The 27,045-nt window shown below is 42.7% G+C and overlaps 1 protein-coding gene across 2 annotated transcripts in view; it reads right to left on the bottom strand.

Moving 5' to 3' along the window:
* Window positions 1-1,086: 1,086 nt before the first annotated feature.
* The window catches only part of CERT1 (ceramide transporter 1), a 49,931-nt gene continuing 23,972 nt past the window's right edge, over window positions 1,087-27,045 (bottom strand). The window contains exons 4-18 of one of the 2 annotated variants that reach the window (XM_072138282.1): window positions 14,923-15,030; window positions 14,512-14,650; window positions 12,968-13,051; window positions 12,616-12,773; window positions 11,709-11,801; window positions 11,283-11,366; window positions 10,657-10,749; window positions 9,767-9,823; window positions 8,198-8,293; window positions 7,987-8,119; window positions 7,805-7,875; window positions 7,233-7,361; window positions 5,956-6,082; window positions 5,258-5,395; window positions 1,087-4,000 (exon numbers count right to left, since the gene is read on the bottom strand). In XM_072138282.1, the coding sequence (XP_071994383.1) occupies window positions 5,268-5,395; window positions 5,956-6,082; window positions 7,233-7,361; window positions 7,805-7,875; window positions 7,987-8,119; window positions 8,198-8,293; window positions 9,767-9,823; window positions 10,657-10,749; window positions 11,283-11,366; window positions 11,709-11,801; window positions 12,616-12,773; window positions 12,968-13,051; window positions 14,512-14,650; window positions 14,923-15,030 (1,500 nt within the window). In that variant the 3' untranslated portion in view covers window positions 1,087-4,000; window positions 5,258-5,267. The remainder of the gene's footprint in view (window positions 4,001-5,257; window positions 5,396-5,955; window positions 6,083-7,232; window positions 7,362-7,804; window positions 7,876-7,986; window positions 8,120-8,197; window positions 8,294-9,766; window positions 9,824-10,656; window positions 10,750-11,282; window positions 11,367-11,708; window positions 11,802-12,615; window positions 12,774-12,967; window positions 13,052-14,511; window positions 14,651-14,922; window positions 15,031-27,045) is intronic. The other variant, XM_072138291.1, reaches the window with a different exon arrangement.

Below are 27,045 nucleotides of genomic sequence, written 5' to 3'. Positions count from 1 at the left end.
GTTGGCAATATTCATATTCATAATGAGACACTGTACTGCTCGATAGTAAACAGGCTGTACCAAGTGTGATGGTCACCCCCAACCCCATCCCCATTTTCACAATTTCATCCATTTGATTGCAAAGGGATCATTGCATCTGTATGAAAATAGTATGCGTCCTACTTTCAATAGTCAACTGTCTTAATGTAACCTATGGGTTTAATAAGTTACTTAGGCCGGGGCAGGCTATTTAAAAATAATAACCGTGTACTTACCTCCTCCGGCGCCGCGGTCCGTCTGATCCGTGCCCCCCCCCCCGTTTGCTTACAGGAAACAGGAAGCTGTGAAGGAACAGCGATACGCGTGGGGTCAGATCCTATCAGCCACATGGAAACATGGCGATATGCATTCCAATTACTTATATATTGTGTACTATATGATACGATAAGTTGGGGCTTATTTGCTACAATAATCTGTTTGATATTTGCACATTTGTTTGCACTTTGCCAGTCCATGTTTACAAATAGCCTTACCCTGTGGCAGCTGATAGGAGACCATGTGACCTTATTCTAGTCAGTGGAGAGATATAACACACATTGGGTGTGTTTAAGTGTGTTTTACAGTATATCAATAAAAATTTAGCTTTTATATTTCAAATATTTCAGTGGTTCTTTGACACCAGCTGTTTCTACATATTGTGACCCCGTTTGCTTACAGAGGCACAGAAGCTGCGCACAGGGCGGCAAACTGTCCCCATCTTTTAGCATTGTAGGCCACTGGGAGATGGTGTCGGATCTGTGCAGGCGCACAGATCAGACGGACCACGGCGCGGGACATCAGGGGCGTCGGAGGGAGTAAGTACATGTTTATTATTTTTAAATAGCCCGCCCCAGCCCTAAATTATTCCTAAACTTTGATAACCCCTTTAATATTGTAAAGCTTCATTCCATTCCAACAGTTAGTTCAGAAAGTGTCCTTTGGCCAATCCTCCTGCCCCCCCCTCCCCCCAATTCGTGTGGCAATAAACCCCCTTTCTCAAACCAGACAAAAAAAATACCCCATATAGACCATGTTTACATTCACAATACACAAAACAAGACAACTGTATCTTAGTGTAATACATTTATTTACAGAATAGCAAAAAGTACATCACATTTAGTGCAAATGCAACTAATGATATTAAGATTTATATATTATTTTGTAAACGTCCCATAAGCCTTTGTAAAATAAAGCTTTCAAATTCAGCACTTTAAGGGCTGGACAGGTTTGCAATGTATTATGGCTGAATGCACTGCAGGCTCCTCCATCACTGGAGGCGCCAGTGTCCACGACATAGACCAACTAGAACCTGCATGTTCAACATTCATGATCTAGATTGTAATTTTTCCCCCCATACTAGGATAAGTGGCCTTTAAAAAAAATGTTTTTTTAATACAATAACAATAGTTGTTAAAAATATTTGTCTAGACTTGTGATTTGCTGTCACCTGCTCATTACCACGTAGGCACTTCTCCTTCAGGATCATTCCTTGCACACAGCTTTAGTGGTAAGGCAATATAGAGATATAGATTTATATAGTTATGTGCGTTGTATACAATTAAAAGCAAGTAACAAACCATCCCACGTGGAACGTCCAGGCACAAAATGCCTGCGGGGGAGTAGTCTATAAAGTTTTTACACAATACTTCAATTATATACATCTGTTTCCATATATTCATTGTAACCTAGCTTATAAAAAAATCATTGGGTGACACCAATATATATATACTGGAAATCTATCAGAACAGATGCACAAGACAGATATGACTGGGATTCCTAACCGCGCTCCTAAATACAAGAATGGGGTAAACATATAATGGATGGTGACAGATTGTGGGCCAAAGGTATAGATTGTTATTATTTCTAAGGAGATCACACATCCGATTTGAAAACCTTACGTATCTTTTTGAAAGCATATAAAAAAAAAATTTGATGACTGCGCACCTAAATATTGGCGACAATGTGATTTCCATGACTGTCTGCAACAAGGCTCAGGAAGCAGCTCACTTAGTGACTTGTGAACAATACTTTAGGAATGAGGGCAAAGTTACACGCAATTATGGAACAGTCTAATACGATAGCAACCAATCACAGAGCAATTTTAAACACTATCAAACCCATTAGCCCCAAAAAGAAAGTTGTTTTTTTTCACCCATCAAACTCGCTCCATGCGCTTACAGGATTTATCGGACCGAACCTAAAATCACTGAACAGTTGGATCACTTCAGACATTCTAGGTTCGGTCTGGTAAATCCCAAAAACGCACAGAGTGAGTTTATCAGAACAAACGCACTCGAGGGGCAACTGGTTTGGATTGAAACCTGTGATCCGTTTTAGGCTTCACTTTACATGGGATATAATGGAATTTCTCCCCTCCCCAGATTGAATTAGATCAATTTTAGAGTACGAGAATAGGTTTAGAATCAGAGATTTCAAAATTACTGTAATCCATAGAGGATTTTCAGCATCAATCCATTGCAGCGAGATTGGTTGCCATACGTAACAAAGACAATTTTCCTTTAAAAGTTTCATAAATGTTTCCCCCAATGTTTGCCATAAAGTAGAACACCCCCATAACCGTGTAACTGAGCCCCTAACCAAATCCCACTGAAGATTGTCACTGGACAGGGATTCACAAACAAAACTTAAAACGAGTGATGGATAAAATTCACAGCTCACCCCTTTAACTGTGCAGCAAACCGAGAAGAAATAGGTTGTGTGTATTGCACTTATCCAGAGGGACATATAGATATATAGCCATGTGTTGTGTACAGCTCAACAGGCCCGCGATCTACTCCGAAAAAGGGTATGTAAAAAACATATGATACAATATGCCAAACGATATGAAATACTTCGGAACAATTTACATAGAACAATAATTGTCATATGAAAACAGTTTCTGGGCGTGGAAAGGCTTGCCAGCGATGGTGGTGACCCCTGGCACCGATAACGTACCCATTGCCTATACACTGATGGAGGCGAGCACTCGGACATCCGAGCCAAGCAGTTCACTAGGAAAAGACTATCAAATCGTGAGGTGTTAACGTGATTCCTCCACCAACATGGCGGCCTCCATCGTGTGTAGACGACGGATACATACTACCACTAGAGGTACGACGTAAGACGCTTCAAGTCACAGCAGAGATCCGAGCGACAGCAAACAACACAGCATCGAAACAAAAAAACCTAATGGCCTGCACACCCCCAACAAGAGAGAGGACCCAAGTCACGTAGATTCCCATCCGGCCAAAAGGAAGGAGTGATCATGAAATTTCTGGATCGGGTTACAGAACAAAAAACTTTGTTGTTTTTTTTGTTTTTTTTTTCTTTGCTCAAAAAGTTATTAACACAACTAAAAATACAAATAGAAATATATATATATAGATTTCTGGAAAAAAAAATAAAGCTTTCTTAGAATTTTTTTTGTGTGTTATTGTAAAACTCCATCAGACTCCCATAGGTCTTCATTGAAGTTACACAAAGAAAGGCAAAGCCGAAGCTTAAAACAGCCCTCAGTTATTACCATCGCAGCCGCTAGCCACAGACTAGCCCAAAAAAAAGGAAACAAAATAAAAATAAAGCAAAAACAAACCACCCCTCCCCCAAACCCATCCACCCGACAAGTGGCTTCTAACAACCGTGATAAGAGCTTGTGTGTGTACCTGACCCAGGCCGTGCCCACACACTGGACAGCTATGGCTTCAGTATCTTTACAGGCCTATGGCAGGGGAGCAGTTTCTGGTTGTAGAAGATGAAAGCCTCCGTGACCCTCCGAAGCAAAGCAAGCAAACCGAAAAGAATAATCATGTTCCTCAGAGAGCGATTAGAATTTATACAAGAATCCAGAATTTGCAGAAGTCCAATAGTGTTCGATGTTCAGTCTCCTCATGTAAAAAGGCTTTAGATCACAAACTCCATCTTAAAAGATGTAAATCAAGGCTCGATCCATCATGGAATGTTCATACGTCCTCATCTCATCTCACTGACGGATAAAATAGGGGCGTTAATACAGAGGCAACATTATGTGCTTGTTTATCAGGGAAATGTTCAGCACCTTCTAGGCTACAAGGTTCAGAAGATAAAGCCATGTGAACAGTTCTGATGTCATTTTAAAGAAAAGATTCTGAACTTTAATACGGCACAAGCATTGTGTTGCTTGGTGCCAGAGAACTGGAGATCTTTACGGTTAAATCAAGCACGATAAACCAAGAACATTTTGTGATAAAGCCAGATACGGCGACTGTGGTACTCCTGGCTGATTAGCATAATTATACAAGTTGACTTTACAAGAAGGCAGGCCATGGATAACACATATAAGAATATTACCACAGTCCCTGTGCCTGGCTCCTGGTTTATTATGCATCATTTTGATGGCAGATTTCCTTTAAAGTTACAGTTAGGTTAAGGTGTCCTATATGAAAATTGTATTCCTGACCAACTTTAACAATAGATATCTTGAGTTCTGGAAAGACTATTTACTTGCAATAATAAAGGAATAGTTTTTTTTTTTAAAATGATACCAGAACTGTTCTAGTCTTCACAGTTCAGAAAATCTGTACCCCCTATAAACACATTCCTTGTGCAATATTGACAGGAAGATTCCACTCTTTAAAATGACACCAGAACAGTGTTTTTAGATCCCATAGTACAGAAGTTACAGCTGTATGAAATGTGCCAGCCTCCAGCCGGTCTGCTGAAAGAAGCAGGGCAAGGAAGAAGAGGAGGGCGAGGAAGAAGAGGAGGGCGAGGAAGAGAAAGCTGACAGGTGCAATGTGCTACAAGCAGCTACAGGGACAAGAGGGGCTCATATAAGGAAAGTGCCATTGCTAGACATGAGAAAATTGGACTGAAATGATTCTACAGGGCAATAAGGGCTTGTTTTTTGTGTAGCAAATTTTACTTCCTATTAGTGGTATTTAATATTCCATGCCATTTATTGGGAAGCAGGAGAAAAAAATCCATTCGCTGCTGTGAACGCAACAGAAAAGCACCACCATTTTCTGGTGGTGGGGGGGATTTTGGGACATGGCAATACCCAACACATTTTTATTTTTATATAGGTTCTAGGGAAAGGGGTTATTTGAACTTTTAGGTTTCAAGAAAAACGAAATCTTGCAAATTCTCTCTTTTTTTTTTTTTTACTAAAATCACACAGGGAAGCAAACCACTTTTTTCTCATGGCCCATGGCCCTAGGCAGCAGCAGTCTGGACCCTCACTATGCAGCAAAGAACCTCTTACCTGACGATTGTTAGAAAAGTATAGATTTGCCTGAGGTCTTCTCCTGCACATATGTGGTAAACCTTTTAAGAAATTTGGGGTATTCCCGTTTGGCCACTGCTCGGAGTACAGAGGCGGGAGCCCACCCTCCAGGGTTCACTATGGGAAAGAAAACCGAACAGTCAAAATAATAAAGCATGTGCACATTACTCCTCCATTAGCACCTGGTATACAGGCTAGAGGTTCCTTATCATTAGCACCTGGTATACAGGCTAGAGGGTCCTTATCATTAGCACCTAGTATATAGGCTAGAAGGTCCTTATCATTAGCACCTAGTATATAGGCTAGAAGGTCCTTATCATTAGCACCTAGTATATAGGCTAGAAGGTCCTTATCATTAGCACCTAGTATATAGGCTAGAAGGTCCTTATCATTAGCACCTAGTATATAGGCTAGAAGGTCCTTATCATTAGCACCTGGTATACAGGCTAGAAGGTCCTTATCATTAGCACCTGGTATACAGGCTAGAAGGTCCTTATCATTAGCACCTTGTATACAGGCTAGAAGGTCCTTATCATTAGCACCTAGTATACAGGCTAGAGGGTCCTTATCATTAGCACCTAGTATACAGGCAAGAAGGTCCTTATCATTAGCACCTAGTATACAGGCTAGAGGGTCCTTATCATTAGCACCTAGTATACAGGCTAGAAGGTCCTTACCATTTGCAACATATGTAATTCTGCATTGAATGTTGTCTCTGCTGATCTCTTTGTTGCCCTCTGGTGGACTAACCAGTGTCTGACAGATCATGGCGATGTTGATTTTGGCACGAACACATCGGTTAAGCTAAAAAAGGAACAGTATACAGAAGTTATATTATGAGAAGCACAATAAAACATGTTACACTGCGGGCTCTTCATTATTGGTTTGTTTCCGTCTGTCAATGGGGACCCTGTTGAGATTTCATTTTCCTGTGAAATGACGAATGTGTTCCATGTGCACGTGAATTCTATTTTTGACTCGGATGTTAAATATGTTCATGTGAATGGATCCTTAAAGGGGCATGAACAGTGACATTCCCTGTACTATACCCATGATCTACTATATATTCTACGGCTTATGGGGTGTATTAGAGTATTAAGGATATTATGAATCATTGCTGCTTCAAAAATTACCAGTGAACTGATGCATCCAGTATAAGACAATAGAAGGCAAAAATATTTATTAGTATATATACACAAATGGGAGCCCTAACAACAATGTGCACAGATACTAATGCTCTACTACAAGGAAAAGCATAACACCCGCAATAATATATAGAAGCTAAAACAAGACCTTTATGAAGCGTGCATCAAAAAATAGTACTTGTATAGGTACACATACACATAAAACACAATGCTTATAAGAAAACACAACAAATAGGAAATTACTCACCAATCAGCAATAAGTCTGATTACAATAGCAGCCACCAGCCAGCCAAGAGTTTTTGCTGTACCTTACAACTTACTGCCCCCACCCAATGTCATGACTCCCACACTTAGAAGGGCAATACCTTGTAGTACCAGCAGTATAGGCACCCCACATTCCCCCACACTTGCAGGGTGTCTGTTAGGGTTCAGTACAAGGGGGGAAATCTTCTACCCTGGCTTCAGGGCTACCGGCATAATATTGGTGACCACAAACCAGGCTTATCTGGTAAGGCAAAAACTGATGGTCGGCTGGTGGTCGCTATTCTAATCAGACTTGTTGCTGATTGGTGGGTAATTCACTATTTGTAGTGTTTTCTTCTGAGCATCGTGTTTTATGTGGTGTATGTGGTTCCCATGTAGGTACTTTTTAATGCATCCTTAATAAAAGGTCAGGTTTTAGCTTCTATATATATTATTGCTGGTGTTCTACCTTTTCTAGTGTAGTTAGGTCATTTATGTGCAATGCATTGTGACCGTATTTCACACGTGCCTTTCCTAATATAGGGAAAAGGCAGGAATATACTTACAGGAGCACTGTCATGGTCCACGGAGAAGTTGCACACAATCCAAGTGTCTGTTTCATTCTCGCTAGCAGCTGGTATCATACGGATTGCGGATAAGTACAGGACGTCGCGCTGAGATGCGGGCCACACTCTCTGCAACCAATCAGAAAGCAAGTAATGTATAGATGCTACAACCGTACTGTGTGCATATGACTGATTTAAGGGGTTGTCCATCAATATGAGAGTTGGGGTAAAGTTTAAAAAAAAAACACAAAAAAACCCCAAAAACTCTATATTATCATCTGGCTCCTATACTTCCCATTCGGGCCCTGAAACTAACTCAAAGTTCTGGTGGTTTACAGGAAAGGCTTCATCCAATGAGTGGCCTCCTTAGACACAGAACTTCACCTCTGGTGTTGTGGTTGGAGGAGGCTCATCAGATGATGCAAATCCCATGGCACCACAGAACTTCTGTCGCAGGCCTGAGACAGGAAGAACCAGAACAACGTTGGACCTGGGAGCCATATTCATTTGCATTTTGTACTTGGTGACAGGTCATCTTTAAACCTGAGCAGAAACAGAGATCAATGTCCCACCTTGTGCGTCTGGTACACGATGATAGAATTTGGAGACAGCTTCTCTACAACATGAAAGTTTTCAATGGTCGCTGTTGGGAAATGAATACCAAATTAGCAAACTACAAGAAAAGGGGGTAAAATATAAATTAAAAAAAATATCATATAATTTGGCACAAAAAAAAATAAAAAATCTTTCTTACTCTCCCAGTCGTTGCGCACATCGACATTCCAAAAATGCTGACACACTTCATGTCCCGTGACTCCTTTCACGGAATGGGTTGCCTTCAGGGGGTCAAGAACGATGCCGTTTTCCTCCACTTCCCTTCTGTAAACCTGCACATATCATATCAGTCATACAGCAGCACGAGGATGTAGTATGTGCATTTACCTGTAGACACATCTGTGCCCTACCTTCATTTCTCCTTCTTCTACTACAAGTTGCCAGTTGGCATCTCCACCCACGTCTTGCAGAGAGTAAGTCATGTGGTTCTGTACCATCTCATCCACCTAAACACACAGAATATGATCAAGTCTATGATCAATATCTAGCCAACATCAGCAACCCCCCCCCCCAACAGATTAGGACTGGAAATGGGACTGTATTTTGGCCAAATCCCACTGACTACACACCTTGAATAGGGTAGGAATCAATGCATCATACAGAAGGCAATGCCGGCAGACAGGGAGTCCTTGCATCATATTTCTGTATATTGAAAAGGCCTTCCGTTTTGTGCAAGGTGTGCACTCCGTGGGATCATGCCAACATGGGTCCATGTGCAGCCAGCCTAACTTTGTTCAAAAACCAGCAAAGCAGATGCGTAGCTACCAGGTGGCTCTAGGGCCCCAGAAATTTGAAGGGCCCACTCCCAGCTCTGAACTCTATTTTCCTAGGATGAAGACAGTTGAATGTTGTGTCTCTAGTAATAGGAGTGGGCCCTCCACCTGTCTCTGCATATGTACGGATACATGGAGGCTGCCAGTACTATCTGTGCAGGCGCTTCCATACTCCGCGGGTGCTGGCTCGTTTTTACCAAACTATAAGCTCTCTGGGATACAAGAGAGGGCGGCAGAGCTGTGCAGGAGTGAAGTAAAATCTAGCATTGAGCCTCAGCCAATCAGTGCTAGGTATCTTAGCTCCGCCTCCATGTCAGCAGCAAATTAGGTATCTGTGTCCTACAAAAGATTTGCTCTGCTGGAAAACCCAGGGCATGAAAGAGGAGGATAGACTGCTAAAAGGAGGACAGGTCTTGTGAAGGGGGAGTTTCGAGTGGGGGATCGGGATAAGCCCCTCTATACCTTTGTAATGCACTGGTCTGCCCTTTAAATCTGTTTGATACATCTGCTTACATACGTTTGAGTAGTTGCGGTGATTGAAGACTGAAAATTGTTAGCGATTACACTAGATTGAGGACTGGCATTGGAAATCATTCAGACTCAGGACTGAGGGTGTAGTCACACGTGGCATTTCTATCAGCTCAATTGCATATCCGTTTGCAATCGAAATGCATATGAACGATAACCGTAAGCCGGTGAATTTCAATAATGCAAAACACTGGGTGCTGGTTACTGATTATGTGCATTTCAAAGAAAGAGCAGATGCGATCGGGCCGAGTTCCACTCCCAGGTGGTTGCATTGCATTTGTAAACCCCATACAAGTGCCACGTGTGGCCGCACCATAACTGACGATATACAAAACACCAATATAGCCAAACTGAATGGCACAACAAGGAGGAACGGGCCTCTGGCATTCTCGAAAATTGACATAACTTGCCTGGGAGCCCACTTAATGGTTTTGTGGTATGTTTTGTGGTAAGTTATCCCCCAACCACAGTTAGTGCAGACCCTTTAAATCTAGAAGTTTATTAGTTCTATGTTAGTGGCTCCAGTAGAGTACCTAAAAGGTTAAACAATTAAATAACTTTTTAGGATTTAAAGACGCACACACATGCAATATAAACAAGTGCACGCACACACAGTACCTGGGCGCTGAATCTGTGCTCATCAGAAGGACTGACAGGGACAGTACAAAAAGGGGACTATCACAGGGAGGGAAGAAAACAAGTGACAAAAGAGTGAGGATTGCCGGAAAGAATCGGATCCAATAATTTCTATATACACATGGTCAAAGTAGGAGGGTAAGAAGTGGAGATCCTAAATGTATTCTAGATGGTTTCTATGTGATGGAATCAATGTTTACACAGTCTAATCCGTAAGCAGTGGGGGGAGATGTAAGAAATTGCCTAAGGCTGGGTTCACATCATGTTTATTGTGTGCGCCCAACGTACACGTCAGGAAAGCTTCGTGTGTACCCATTCACATAAAGTGGCAGACTGAAGCATAGTTCTCGTCTCCGTCTGACCACTACACGTCTTATCCGGCAAAAAAAGCCAGGAAGCTACATCTTTCCATCCTGCGTCCTCCCACTGAGCGACGTATGCACTCAGCGCTAGCACTAGAAGCTTATGGGAAGTTGAGGCAGCATATTGTATCCCTCTGCAAGGCATGCTGGACCGTGTCCCAGCTGGGAATACACGCAGTACATCGGTAGCAGCCAATCGGTGGCTGCTGCTGATGTGCACTAAGCTCCCCCAGCTTTCAGGGATTGAAGGGGTAGTGGGTCCCGGGAAACATAACTCACTATATAACCATACAGTGGGATATATCCCTTACCTTGTAAGGACACATCGGAATCCCTTACAACGTATGGCAAATAAGGTGATGTGAACCCAGCCTAAAGGAACAGTCTGACACCCATCCCCAGACAGATGTTCTCCAAAAATAAAATTTGCACTGTGCTTGGACGGGTTAAAGAGCAATTTTGGAAAACTACCCAACACCTTGTACGAGCAGGAGTGGTGCCGAGACTTACCGCCTGAACAAATCTGTGCGTTTCTACACCAAGGAAGGCATCATTGGCCGGTAAAGAGGAAGATAAGTGCGATCTCGTCTTTTCTGACTGACACTAGGAAAATAAAAATGATTATTTGACTTTTGGTGACAGTATTAAATGCTGTAAAGCAATATTTTAGTCTTTGGAAATTACCCAAAAAGCAAAAAGTGTTTAGTTTCCTGTGATGACATGTAATGGACTGTTATAGCCTCTAGACCAGTGATGGCAAACCCTTTACAGACCGAGTGCCCAAACTACAACAAAGACCCTCTTATTTATCACAAAGTGCCAACACAGAAATTTAATTTGTGATTTATACTTCCTTCTCTGTCACAGTTTTCATTGATACCAGCACCTGAGGACAGCAATAAAGCAGAAAATAGTCCCAGGTACAGCTGTCACTTTAAAATAGCTCTGTGCGCAGCAAGTCCTAGGCTGTCTGGGACTGCAGGAAGATACCTGGAGTCATCTCTGGTGATGGCCTGAGTGCCCACAGAAAGGGCTCTGAGTGCCACCTCTGGCACCAGTGCCATAGGTTAGCCATCACTGCTCTAGACCATATAACATATAGGGGTATAAGGTTCTAGTAAGGGAAGTACATATACCTGCTCAATTTTGTCCTGTCTGTCCAAAGCAGCTTCTACAGCATCAAAGAACTCTTCTTCGTTGATCAGACTGTTGGGCCCCTCCTGTAACGAGGAGAGAGATCATTATTTTTCGGCCACATAATTGTCACTTGCTGTTTATTCGGCGAAGCGTTCTTTACATCAGAAGAGCGTGGTTATTCTGGGACTCATGCAGTGTACCATCCACAGTGCAGATGATGGGACTCCAAGCATAGGTATATGATACAAGGAGTCCCTGTTTCCCCACAAAACTGCAGTGCTGAACCTTAATCACGATTATTATATTTTTCTGCCAAGAGAGGCTGTTAGCTTGTTTGCAATGCTATACTTGAAACGAGTTAATGAATAGATTATATAGCAGTCGTAAAAGGGGTTAAACCACCGAGTTAGTGGCAATAAACCTACTTCATAGTCCGGTCCACCAAAGTGGGATTTTTTCTTTAATTCTGTCATTGCATTCTTGTATGCTTCTTCTACACGTCTCCTCTTCTCCACCTCCTAAAAAAAAAAAGGACAAAGATAAGATGAGATAATATGGTGGAGACAAGTAAAGAAAACAAGTAAGACAACTTAATATCTTCCTTTTTTCATAATTTTTTTTTTTTTTTTTTACATCATTTATCAATATCTGCTTTTGGGTCACAACACTGCAATATGAACTGGTCCCAAGATGCTAAACAACAAATATAGCAAATAAGTTATTTCTTTTTTAACTTGCAAGTCGCACAACTGATGGTAAATTCTGCATCGAGAACCCACAGCAATCGCTAGAATGTGAATTCATCAGATCTACAGGCAACAAATGTGGAGCTGTACATGTGTGCTGTATAGAGCAGGAGGACCTGAGTGTTCCATCTACAGGCAGCATGTTATAGAGCAGGAGGAGCTGAGCAGATAGGACATTATGGACAATCTGCAGGCAGTATGTTATAGAGCAGGTACCAAGTACAATCTGCATAGCTCCTCCTGCTCTATAAAGGGTACCAGCAGAACAGACTGCATGTTGATGTGACAGGTTCCCTTTATCGTGGTTAAAAGCAAGAGACTTGGAATAAATATTAACATGTCAAGCAAATACGAAATATGTCCAAAATACATACATTTATTATATCCTCAAAGTTAAAAATATCATCACAGAAATTGAGTCTGCTAAATATTAGATCTGCTTAAATTCATGGATTCCACATGCAATATTTCCATAAAACTAAGGCGGATTAAATCAATTTTGCAAACTCCATGTATCCACAGTGCCTGAAATATTCCCATCAGTTCACAATCCTGATCTACACAGATAACCACTGATCACTGTTACCTTATCAAGTCTTTTCTGCCAGCTGTCCTCCCGCTTTACCATGAGGTCAATGCAATGCGAGAGAGTAGCCAATATCCCGGCCGTAGTCGCCTTGAAAGTAATCGCTTCCCCTTTAAAATCAATCCCGTTGATGCCCTTTGGTGTCACATGTGGGAACACTGAGATGTAAGAAGAATCCCGGTTATACATTACTCAGATAAGTTTTAAGCCACATAACGATACAGGACAGACGTTGGAGAGGGTAATTATACTGGAGAAGCTTCTAGTTATTGGAGAGCAGTCACATGACAAGTCACGTACATGTCATTACACATACAAGTATGCGGAGCACAAGCCACACATTGCTACGCACCTTTCTCCCGGTTGCCATTACTGCTGTGAATGTACTCGCCGTCCGCGTGGTTTTGCAAGAAATCTTCTTCGTCGTCTTCAACAACTGAACAAGAAGAAGCAGATGGATATAAAATGAAGGACCCAGAGGATATCAGGTCGTGTACACAGACTGGTAAGACAGGTGACAGCCATGAGTGTGGAATAGCAGAGTGCAGTGTGTGGAATAGCAGAGCCCCCCCCGGCGCACACACTGTGTACATTACACTCAGCCCTTGTGCTCTATGAGACGGCACTACCAGGAGCTTGCACTGAGCCGGCCCTTACCATATATACTACAATAGAAGAATAAAACAATAGCTGAAATCCGTCACTGTAAAGTCAAAGCACAAGTGCGACCTATAAGAAGCCTGTGTAAATACTCTGGTCACTCTGTCCTACATTTAACGCATGATCTGCTGGTATTTATCAGAGGTTTTCTGGCTCCTAATTTATTATTAATACCGTTTACCTATCCTCATCACAGTTCATCAGTATCAGACCAAGGGGACATGCAGCAATCAGCTGTTTTGGCCTCTTAGATGCAATAACCTATATACTAGAAGGCTCCATACAGCATATCTGTGCAGGGTTAGGGACAGGCGGTGCAACTCCATTCCATGTACACAGAGGCTCTGATATAACACCCCCCCCTGGGTCATCTATAGAGTAGATGGAGCCAATGGCATCTGTAAAATGTAGGAACAGATGATCAGTGTAATACCTGGGAGTGTGGTGTTTGGGCACAGGACCCCCAGCAATCTGATGCTGGTAAACTATCCTTAAGATTGGGCATCACTTTAAAAATGGAGAAGAGACCAGAAAACCCAAGCACTCATGCAGATGGCTATGCCCTTCAATTTGGACAGGACCAGGGCGAAGTAAATGGTTGGATGGAGAAGGGAGGAGCGAGCGCTCATCATACTTCTAATCTCCATAGGGAGCCCAACAGACGGGCATTGTCAAGGGCAGGCATCGGTCATGCTCCATCATGTGGGGCACTATGGACCGGCACGGTCACAGTTCAGCGAGACACTGTGTGCTTGCCTCACTGCGCTCATGCTCCACAAGCCTCTATATGGGCCATGAATTGGCCGCACATACGGTACAGTAGAGTGCATGAGGCCCTGGGTAACGGCAGATATTGCAAGCAAGCAGAGACCAGCCTAGGGGGATGGAGGAGCTCAACTTTTGCATTTCAAAGATTAATTTCCACTCAAGCATCTACAGCAATAAGTCATTTCTTTGCTACATTAAAAAAATATATAAAAATCTGCAGCTGAAAGACTTTTTTACGACAATGCAATAGACTGCACTGCAGATTTAGCAACGTGTGCAGAAAGCCTAAGAGGGGTCGTCCGAAACTATATTGCTATTACATTGTTAACCCCCTATGCAGATCAGTGCAGAAAGAACACGGTATCTACCAAATAAAACAGGAATCAAAAGCACCGACTACTAAGATATCCCCTAGTCCGGGTCCTTGTTATTACTGGTAAGAGCCACGTTATATACTGCGCACTTTACCTTTATCCCGTTCCAGCTCGTCTTTACACACGGCATCTGCACAAGCATCAAAATATTTCTGCAGCGTGTCCACCTGTCTGCACAGGATGTCCCGGAACGTCTCCATCTCAGCAAGTTTTTCACGCAGACTGTGCCCTTTCTGTAAGGGAAGAATTGGTTAGTGAATATACAAATTGTACTCTACGCAATGGCCGCTAGGGCTTCCATTGTTCTGCTCCACTAGTAGGTGCAAAAATACAACTAACAGAGTCCACGGAATAGCACCGACTATAATAGGGGTCACAGATCTCACTTGGCTGTGACAGGGGCTCAGTTTCTGACAGATTTTTTGTTAGTCTAATTTTAGTCTTCTGGTAAACAAAAATCCATGAACAAAAAAAAGAAAAAAAAAAAAAGAAAAAAAAAGCAAACCTTAAAAGATGAGGTGGAAGTTGCAGAATAACCACTCGCTCCCGAAACCAGGGACACCATGGAGCCATGTCTCCGTAGGCTGGACTCCGATCCATAGCCAGATTCAGACTGAAAGAGAAGACACTGAAGGGTTAATTACCAGGTTACATAATGAAGTATAGCACCCATCACAGTAGCTCTTAAAGATGCATCAAATTTGGGGGTCAAGGTCTATCTCCTTGAATTGATTTGCAAGGATTCCTATTGTGGCGATACCCCGACATCAGGCCTCCATAGACCTCTACTTTATAATAAAAGGGCAGATGACCGCAATAGTAATAAGACGTGAGTACGACCATACACAGCACGTACCCCATCAACATACTCAGAGACTCATATTTTAACATGTTAAGACATAGTAAATTACCCCTTACAAAAACAGCACCGCACCAGTCAATGGCTGGCATCAGGTATGGCAGATTCTCAGATAGAATGAAGTTAGTCAGGCTGAGCTGCAATACCACACATAACCAGTGGTCAGGTGTGGCACTAAGGAGTCAGTCATGTCCCTTTTAATCTTGGACAACTCCTTTAAAAAACTGAACAGGTCGTTGGGTTCATGCTACAGGCGGGTCAAAATCCTTGTCGAGACCCAGAGGAAGGCGGAAGTTTTGCACAGGCGCAAGCCGTTCTCTATTCCCAATAAAACTAATACCGAAGTGACGAGACAATCAAGAAGGAAAGAGTCAACGAGGTGAAAGTGATCATCATGTTGGTTATTGGTGGCCATGGAAGGGATCGATCAACAAGGCCCCAGAACCCGGAATACGAGCCGAGCAAGGTCTATGGAAAGTCATTGCACAGCGACAGCTAAGAAGGGACATAAAACACAGCCCATATTAATAATATAATAGTGAGGACACAGCCGGTCCCTTACTCAGCACTAAAGGGACACGCGGCTGATGTCACTTCTATTATAAGACAGTGAGGTAAGTGCTGCAGAGGTCTCTGCGTCCATCGCTCACCACCATCATCCTCCTCCTACTAACCTCACGTCAACCATTACTACACACAACAAGGATCGGCAACATGTCACGGGCTGCACTACAGGCGCTGCGTGTCCTACAGGGAAGAAGTATTCAGCTCATTACAAGTAAATGTGCCCAGAGTGGAAATACTAGAACATTTTCCCGGCGTGGGACATGATCTGCGAGTTGGATTATAAAAATATATTGCATTCAAATTCCTTATGTAGGTTTTTAATATAGTAATATATAGTAATATGTAATTATATGCAAGAAATCCAGATCATATCAAGAAACGGCCACATTACAAGTAATAAGCAGCTGGGGATTAGCAGCAGATTTTTCCACTTCCACAAAACTACCGTTAACACTTGAGAAGCTGGGAGCAAATACAATTGGGGGGGGGGGGTGTGAAGGTTGGGAGTTAATAAAGAAGATCACTTTGGGCGAATTAACATAAGACATGATATAATTATATGTTCTATTACTCTGCTCACTTTTTGATAGTAGATGCGACGGAGTGATGCAACAACTGATGACTTCGGGTGGAAAATGGGGTCGGTTTCATGCAACTTCTGTGCATGAGGAAGGGAAGAGGTTGGAGGGTCAAACATATCGCACCAAGCCCTTAAAAAGAAAAACAGGCACTTCCATTTTTGGATAGCGTGTGACTTTTTCCAGGGTTATCCTAGAAGAATTTTTCATGCACGATCCATAATATTGGCTAAATCTGTGAATCCTTGTACATGATTTGTTCCAGTCCATTAATAGAACTGGACATTGCTAAGAGACTAGAAAATATAACACACACATACACACAGCAAGCAAAAGCCAACTATAAAATACACAAAATAATGGAAAAATCAGAAAAACCATCATGATAACAAACACTGCAGCAGTGAAAGATGTGAGCGGATGGATGATGGATGGGAAGCTGACCATTAGTTATTCCCATCGGAAAAGCACTCAGAAAGGAGCGGATCAATAGAGAACAGCACACACCCATGCCCAGCCAAAAACTGCTTAACCCCATCAGTGCCAGAAGGGTAGAAGAGGCAACTAGAGGGCACAACTACTGGTTCCCAATACAGCTCGTACATCGCCAGCAGTTACCTGGCCACTGCCCAATGTCTATGACAGCGCAATGTGCGGACACTCAGTACAATTTTGGTTACCGCTCTACACCCTGCTGCACTGCGTCACCTTCTCCAGCACTTTTGACATCCGTGCAGGTTCCATGTTCCGGCTTTCCTCCTCCGGTTGTCTTTCCAGAGAGATGAGGAAGAAGAGACGATGCACTTACGCCCCACCCAGCCTCTTCTGATGCCGAGGGGGGAGGACCAGGCGAGCGGCGATGGGTTAATAATAATAACACTAATGGCCGAAGAGGCTCATGGGAAAATCCATTCAAACTTTAGTTGCATTTTCTCCAGCGTCAATGAAAGGGAATTGGATCCTGATCGATGTATTTTATTTACAGATGTGAACAATGAGCGGCTCCATACACTGCCGCAGAATATGTCAGCGATACTGGCATTCCCCAGCAGTAACCTCTATTGATCTTCAGCCCCTTCCTATAAATACACATGCACTTAAGTGCTTTTATGATAAGTGACATCTCCTCTATCCCTACAAGATTACTATGCAGGATGTGGAGACCTTTCATCCTGCTGAAGGAGTCATACAGAGAATATACAAGGGTAAAAAGCAAGATTTCACCAAAAATTGGGGTGGCATATTTAGGGAAATAGTCTGAACAGCAGTAATAATAATTTGGCTGCCAGAGGTAACCATAACCGGGACTGGCGGCAGCTATGACGTCATTGTGTATCAGGAGGAGCAGAGCGGTGGGGACCTCAGCAATGTTTATGCACCTAAAGGTTATAGGACCAATGTCCAGCAGATCTCATGTGACATTTTACTTAACCTATTCCCTGGTCCCGGCTCACACTAATAGATGAAGTGTCCAGGGTTATAACTATGCTTGTTTTTTTGAACACCTGTGGCCTAAATGCAGAAAAAGGATGTATATACAGGAGTTCCCCGGGTTATGTACAAGATAGGTAGTTTAGGTTTGTGCTTCATTTGTATGCAAGTCAGAACAGGTGTATTTTATTTTAACTCCAGACAAAAAAAAAAATTTTGTCCCTGTGACGATGGGATTTTCAAATTTTTGTGCTGTAATGGGACCAAGGATTATTAATAAAGCTTCATTACAGACACCTTGCTGCCTGGGACTAGAGTAAGCATCCAGAGAGGTCAGAGGTCCGTCTGTACTAGGGGTCATCTGTAAGTCAGGGACTTAAAGATGATGTCACTAGCTTCTCCCAACCTCTTGAAATATGAAATCATTGGCCAAAAATGGACGCACTTGGATGACATCTGGATTAATTCATGTTCCCTTTGACATGTGTTGGAAGGCTCAAGTCACAAACTCGTCCAGAAAAGAAACCTGCTCCGAAGTTTCTACAGCCTCCACACGGATCAGCATACAACATGTTCACCTCCACACGGATCAGCATACAACATGTTCACCTCCACGCGGATCAGCATACAACATGTTCACCTCCACGCGGATCAGCATACAACATGTTCACCTCCACACGGATCAGCATACAACATGTTCACCTCCACGCGGATCAGCATACAACATGTTCACCTCCACACGGATCAGCATACAACATGTTCACCTCCACACGGATCAGCATACAACATGTTCGCCTCCACACGGATCAGCATACAACATGTTCACCTCCACACGGATCAGCATACAACATGTTCACCTCCACACGGATCAGCATAAAACATGTTCACCTCCACACGGATCAGCATACAACATGTTCACCTCCACACGGATCAGCATAAAACATGTTCACCTCCACACGGATCAGCATACAACATGTTCGCCTCCACACGGATCAGCATACAACACATGCACGTGTAAATCACCATTAAAATTAATGCGTCCGTGTGCCATCAATCAAAAAAAATATATAACACTGCCAATGGGAAGCACTGGGAGGTGGGGAGCAGCGGGTACAGCCTACTCTGTGGCCACGCACATGATGCATAGAAATATCCATTCACATACATTTCTCTGCATTCAGGTTTTCTATAGGGCCCCTTACATATATGGCTGTCGTTTGGGTTAAGTTCATGTATAACACTTAATAGTTTGACTTCATTCTGGCTACAAGTGATGCCCAGATATTACCATGTTCTGTCAAGTGTAGAGAAATGGAGCAATCGTCATCCATCTCCACTGTATCCTGCGACTTCCAGCAGAGGGCGCACTACAGTCATATATACATTAGACGGCTTCAGGACCGAGCCCCATAAATCATTATAAAGTATAGGACAGGCCGCGCAGAAGATATTCCAACCTTCCATAGACACAACCCCGAAGCACTGCACGCAATCTTACAGAAAGATCTGTTCATCTTCAGAGACCCAAGGCTGCTCCGTAACACAATGCACATCACTTCTACCTTATACCAGGAGTGACACTGATCAGTACAGCGCTGCAGAAGGGAGATCGTGCCCAACACGAGAATATCTTACAGGGATTTAGGTTCTGGGAAACATGTATGAGCTACACGGGAAGGTCTCATAGATCCAGGTAATATTCTTATATTTGTCATCCGGGGCCTGCCTTCTTCTAAAAATCAACATTTAAAATAATGCTAATGAGACAGGGGTTCCCCCTCCTCCCTGCTTCTTCAGCAGTACACTTCCTGCTTACTGCTCACGTGCAGATGAAGCAGGGGGAACAGTGTAACATTCTGTAAAGCCAGATCACACAGGGGCTAGGGGAGCCCCTTAGGCTCTTTAGCATAACTTTAATAGTTGATTTTAGAAGGAAGGAGGCCATGGATAAGTCTAGAGAGATTACCAGTCACAGTCCATGGAGTAAAATGTCTCTGCTTTATCCAGCCTGATTTTGATGGCAGATTTTCTTTACGCTCTTCAGTTACACAAACAGGAATTAGCTATATGAATAGTGAGCGAATTAGAATTACGGTGCACAATAGGCGTGGCCACAAAGTACAGTGCACCCTCCCCTGCCCAATGGTATAGCAGGCACAGGGCAATCTCATCCCTGTAAGTAGGTGCTAGATGAAATGCTGGTTTGCATGCAAATTAAAAAAAAAGTTTTTTGGATTCAACCATTGATTTTCTAAAGAAAGTTGCATTTCTGATGCAGGACCTGGATTAAAAGTCCCTGTGATACTTGTCCCGTACCCCGTTGTACAAGTCCATGGACTACTGGGTATAACCTCTTGTCATATGTCAGACACAGACCAATAACTATGGACAATGTTATTTCCAGGAACGTCTCACCGATATGCAACAAAAGATCCTGCAGAATTATTACATGGGAAATACAAACATTTACTAGTATAGAGCAGTCAGGAGCGGTGACAGCTCCTTTATACTATGGAAACACCAACGACAAGTAAAGTGACCAAGGATTTCAGATTCCCTGACCTGATCTATACTCATATAAATGACAATTACATGTGTTTGCATGCTCTCTGTTTGTGTGGGTTTCCTCTGGGTCCTCCAGTTTCCTCCCACAATCCAAAATTGTATTTTAGGGAACACATAAGAGCTATATAAGCGGGCCGAGACGTTACTGAATGCAGTACTTACGGTAAATACCACCGCGACATACGCATTGAACCACCTACTGTACCATGGCCTCCACTAATGGATCAACGGGCTATTTATAGCTTTGCATCAACATCTATTGACTGGCATCAGCCCCTTACTGCTAACATCCATTATATGGGAAGACAAATCTATAGGCAGAAGTGTCACATAGGAACATCTAATATTAGCCCTTTCCTCTGTAATAAAGGGTTGTAAGACTTTGCATCTTACAAGCCTACAGAAGATACTCCGACTAGTAGTGGTAACATACATGTAGTGGGTGCTACCAGATAGAGATCATAAATCGTCAGATACAAATCCAAGTACACCATTACTATTTTTGTGGCGTGAAAGCCATATCACAAGTGGCCTCCGTTGAGCAGCCGCTCCTACATAAAAGTAGCAGCATGGTGGCCAAGTGGTTAGCACTACAGCCTTGCAGCGCTGGGGTCCTGGGTTCAAATCCCATCCAGGTCAACGTTTGCAAAAAGATTGTATGTTCTCTCCGTGTTTTTCCCTGGGGTCCTCCGGTTTCCTCCCACACTCAAAAACATACTGGTAGGCCGATTAGATTGTGAGGACAGGGACTGATTTGTCAAGCTCTGTGCAGCGCTGTGTGTTGTGCTCCGGATATAGCATTGTATACCATATAATAATTATATTTTATAGAAATTTTTTACATGTTTTTTTAAAATCAAACTATACAAAAAAAAAAAAAAAGGCGCCATTTATGATCAAGCTCTGTACTTCCAATGAATTGCAAATGGGTCCTCAGTGCACAAGACCAGGATTAGGGACCAGACAACGTAACTGGATACACATCTGCGGCCAGAAACCCGGCACAGTCAGCGACGCGCTGGACGACACAGAGCAATACGCTCCAACATCTGTGCTGTTGTTGGCAGTCAGTGAATAGAACACACCCAGGATAACAGATGGGGCCCAGCCGACCACACATTCTCCAGCCTGTCCCCACCCAGAACCTGCTCACATAGCTATGGAATCTGTACCGCAGTATGAATTATAGATCAGATTATTGCCTCTGTATATACATTTGTATAGTTATCCCATATAATGTGTGTAAACCAGAAAGTGTCAGAGTTGGATGAAGGACGAGAGGCCCATCACCTCTGGGTGGATTAGGCTCTGTATACATTACCTTTAAGCATACGGTTAGATGTATATGCTGAATATGTATACATCTGACAGAGGTTTGTGATATATTCTATACAGTGGTATTCATCATCCAAAGGATTCGTAGTAGAATAACATTTCTGACATGGTAGATTCTGCAGCAGATCTGCTGCACAGATGCTGGATTGAGGACAAAAATGGCAAATTAAACAACGGGGTAGATTTACCAAAAGTGTCTTAAATTTAGCATCTGACATTGCACCACAACCAATCACAGCAAGGGTGAACCTTAATGGGGCCGAATATGGGTCCACATTAACGCCTACGGTACTGGTCATGGTGCTTATAAGCACACATTGGGGCAGATTTATCAAGCCGTCTTAAAGTCTGAATATTCTTAGTTGCCCCATGCCAACCAATCACAGCCCCCCTTTAAAATATTCATGAGCACTGGTAAAAGCTGAACTGTGATTGGTTGCCATGGGCAACTAGAAATATTCCGACTTTCGGCCAGGTTGATAAATCTGCTCCATTGTCTCACCGGACGATGCATGGAGAAATATAGGAAATGCCCTATATATGTACGTGCACTTGTAAATGATGGCTGGTTGATAGACATCTTACACACAGTACGGTGGATAATACAGTCATAAATGGATGGACGTATTGCCAATTGAAATGAAGGTGTCGGTATTCTACCCGTATGGTAACGGTACGGTGCGGGGAGCATATTGCGGTTTCCATACGTTCCAATTGGCATCTATAAGATCAGTGGTCCCCAACCTTACTTTTGCCCAGGGACTGGCTGTAAACACATTTTCTCCAGGGACCAGTGGGTGGGGGGGGGATGTGGTCTGGAGTCACAGTTTCATAGGCGAAAATGTATGTTTGCATGTCCCACCATAACTCCCTGTGTGCCCAGCTTCTATTGTCTCATTTCCCCGGTCGGGCAGACTAGTGGTTGGAGAACACTGTGTTAGAGGACTTAGTTTACGCCAGATAACAGAGTGCTAGAAATGCCATAAGATGTACAGGGGAAGCCAGAAACCTCCCTTCCATTCCTGGGAATATGAGGAGCCAGACTAATGCTTCTTGTAAAGATGGCCACACACATAAAAGGTGACTATGGGGCAGACCTACCATCTACTATATAAAGGCAGATGTCAGCAGAAATGAAAATAAAAAAAACAAACAAAAAAAGGTAAGGCGTGATAGGGAAAGCACCCTGTATAAGTGCTCTATTACCAAGTAGATGGTGAAAGTCGTCCGTAGAATCGCACATTTACCATCATTTATGCCAGAAGTTACAATAGTTCAAAGCCTGAAAGTTTGTTGCTCTGGAGCAGAGACTGAGAAGTTTTAGAGGCACGACTCCCAGGACTCGTCTAGTGGTCGTAACTCTGCAGGTTTACTGCAAATAATAATAATAATAAATAATAATTCCTTTATTTATATAGCGCACACAGATTACGCAGCGCTGCACAAAGCATGACAAATTGGTCCATGTCCCTAATGGGCTCACAATCTAATCATCCTACCAGTGTGGGAGGAAACCAGAGAACCCCACACACAAACAGAGAGAGAACATACAAACTCTTTGCAGATGTTGACCTGGGTGGGACTAGAACCCAGGACTCCAGCGCTGCAAGGGAGAAGTGTTTCCCACTCAGCCACCGTGCTGCCCCTAGCAAAGCATCTTAAAGGACTCCACCAACCCACCACTGACTAATATGTACAGAGATGGTACCTACCAGTGCCTCTTATGATGGCCAATACATAACTGCTGCATATTTAACAGCTCCACGCGATACTGATCCTATACCAATTATTATATAAAGACACATCCCTGATGAGGACTCCTACTTACCAGATGTAGTAACAATTTCACTGAACTAAGTTGTGGTGCATTAGTTACGTCTCCTTTATAAAAGCACCGAAATCCCTGTATATCTACATTATTTAGGAGCTAAAAATAACTTTTCATTCCAGAAAAAAAAAAATTGGAATTAAAAGTTTAGTTTTAACTTGTAAATCATCCCTCCAGATATACAGTGATTTTAGTTACCAGCTGTAGTCAGAAAAACCCTGGTAAGTACATTAGTAAACCATTAAAGAGGAGCCTAATGGAAAGTATTGCACAAGAAATCTTTAATATACAAAAAAAAAAAATTAAATTTAAGCTATATATTCGCTATAATATATTCTCTAACAATTTTAATACATTAATTACGCATGATTTCAGGTCAAATCACATAACACAACTAGTAATACATCCAGTATAACACTAGGTGGCGCCAGTGATACGGCCAACATTAACACACTGAAGGTTACTATCGGTCAAAGCCCAATGGTAACACTTGTACACGCTGCACACCCCAAGCACTTACATTACTATAAGGGGCAAAGACTAATAAACACATCTGACCCGTAGCACAAGAACCCACTTGTTTTGTAACAGAGGAAGTGCTTCTACTTGTTTCTGCTGCAGTCACAAGGATTTCATAGATGGGACATTACTATGATACCAGCACACAATGATCCAGTAATGGCAGATCACTTCTGTGATCAGTGATGGCCAATACATAACGGCTGTGGATATACTTATCCTATACACCAATACTGGACCTTCAAATTTTATATTAAAAAAAAAAAAAAAAAAACATCCCTGGTGAGGACACCAGCACAGTATAACAGCCTGTGAAGTTACAGCACAGAGAGCCTCTGGTAACACCTCCCAAAACTTTTCTGGCTCATTAGCAGAACTATAAAAGTTGATTTTAGAAAGAAGGAGGCCATGGATAACAAATATAAGAAGATTACCACAGTCACTCATAGATCCAGGCACCGTAAGTGGCCCTGGTTTATCATGATGGATTTTTATAGTAGCACTGGAATCATTTTGTTTTAAGCAGAATTTCTAGGATGAGAAACTGCTGCACTCAATTTACTTGTTAATGATGCCTCTCACTATTCAGCTAACGGGGGAAGAAACCACCGCAAATGAGTTATCACCGCCGCAAACTCCATATACTGCGCATTTACCGTTTGTAGACACAGAGGCATGGAGCGATCTGATTCAATATGTAGAATGTTTTTTAGGAGTCCAAGAGTTACTTGCTGCTTCCAAATAATAGAAACCTATATATCCATCATTATCCTGCTCTCTGGTTGGACATTAAAACATAAGGAGTCATGGAGGCGGACCAGGTTAAAATAAAGTCCCATAGGACAAGGATATATAATAATGAGCGCAGCCCCCATAGAAGAGGATTTCCTGCCATACTGTGGAGGTAGACCCCCCTATGTATAATAGTAGGATGTGAGGGGAGGGTTCCCTGCAGTTATATTACAGGTTGGGAGACCAATGGGTGCTTGTTGCATTTTCCTCGATCCCTGTAACCCTGCAGGTGAATGATTTCCTTCTCCTTGGGCGCCCGTGTGACTTTCCTTGAGCGTTCCCAAGCGGATGCCCCGGCCTAGGCACTAGGAGATGTCTACTATCAGCTCCCATGTGACTACAGGAGAGCAGCTGCTCAACAAGATTTTCTCAGTGACTTGCATAATGGCAGATCACGCATGTATAATGCTTTTTCTTGCAGCATATTAGTTTTCTGAATGCTTCCTAATGGTAGACCTCATGATTTCCATTACATCATGTAGCATCACATGTTAGGATATATACTGGGATTTAAAAAACTAAGTTGTCCAAAAATGACCCAAATTAATGCACAGATAGCATAGACACAACACCCCCCCCCCCCCCCCCCACCGGTAAATAAGAAGGGGCAGAGAAAACAATGATGCTCAGACACAACTAGGCACAAAAAAAAAAAAAAAAAAGTGCCAACACTAGTTCTACAGCCATCAACCAAGGAGCCCAGGACCATCCCGATGACCTTTGGCCAATCCTTGGAGAAGCGCTATATAATTTTTTTTTACAGAAAATGGTATTTTTGCGCATACTGATCATAGGATTGTCTGGATTACACTACTGCTGCTGTGCCTAAAGGTGGATTCCTTGGACCAAAAAGGCATCTGCCATATGTGAAGAGGTAAACAAAGTCTAATGGCTAATATGGACGAAATATAACAGGGAAAAGTCAACATTTTTGCTAATGAACCCAAGTTTTGGCAAAGTTTTCTGGAACCAACAATGCCAAAGAGGAGGCGCAAAGTACAACTAGACAGACTAGTACTCCACCTCATTTATCAAAGATGCGGATTCTGGCGTAGTATAAGATGATCTAGTAGTACTTTGCACCATTTTACCTTCTGACACTTGATAAATCTGCACCACGGTCGCTTCAAAAGAAGCAAAACGTGTCCCTTCTGATCAAAGGCAGGTCCCAGTTACACACACAAAAAATTTGCAACTGGATACTGTACTTCCATCATTGGAATAATGGATGGATTATGAGAATTTCTGGATTATAACATGCTGGAATAAAAGGAATGTAAGAGGATAGTGCGATCACCTGGTATATTTCTGCCACCTATGTCCTATAGGTTACTAGTCCTCGTGACTGATCCAGGACATAACACGCTAGCAGGCCGCTCATTAGTGCTGGAGCATTATAGGGTCTATCCTGGAGAAGGAAGTCAGTCAGGATCAGACGCTCAGGAGGAAAGCCGATTACAGTCAGATGGAGGATGACGCACGAGTCTGGTAATATATGTAGTACAGAAACTAGCGCCTGAGAGATCTCACACCAAAAAACGGCTCAGAAGATCAGAGGTTCTTAATGTTTGTGTCTGACCCAGATACAGTGCGAAGAAACGTGTGATTTCTTGCAATAAAATGCGCCAATAACTTTGGATATAAAACCGTTAGTAACACATTAGTCATAAAACATAAAAGTTTTTATAAAGTGGGGCCCATGACAGATCGGTGCCGGTACCTGTCCTATACCTGGTGTGTCTATAGCATTCACATTTGCTGTTATGTGATAGCATTTCATGACCTGTAATGAGGCTCACATTTAGGAGGCTATACAATAGTGCCCATAGGACCACACAAGCGATACCCTTAGTATGTACGCAGAACTGCTGCCTGAATCATCTGTTTAATTCCCCCGCTTTGTAAAGGAATAAAGTCAGTAGCTTGTCCCAAAGTTTTGAAGGGTCACATGGTAGAGTACAGCCCCTTCTATGGAAAAGTCTGAAAACACGGGCACAAATAAGAGCCGCTCTGTTTTCCAAATCCTCCACATGGATACATGGAAAAAAGCTTGTTTATTAGCAACATCTAAGAAAAAAAACTGACCCACAAAAAAGCGGACAGCACTTGAATGTTATTCCGTTATTTTGAGGACCCATTGACTTCTATTGAAGT

This window comes from Engystomops pustulosus, chromosome 1 (assembly GCF_040894005.1).
Source record: "Engystomops pustulosus chromosome 1, aEngPut4.maternal, whole genome shotgun sequence".
NCBI classification, from domain to species: Eukaryota; Metazoa; Chordata; class Amphibia; order Anura; family Leptodactylidae; genus Engystomops; species Engystomops pustulosus.
The sequence above is the reverse complement of the archived record's forward strand: the minus strand, read 5'-3'. Positions and strand labels throughout refer to the sequence as shown.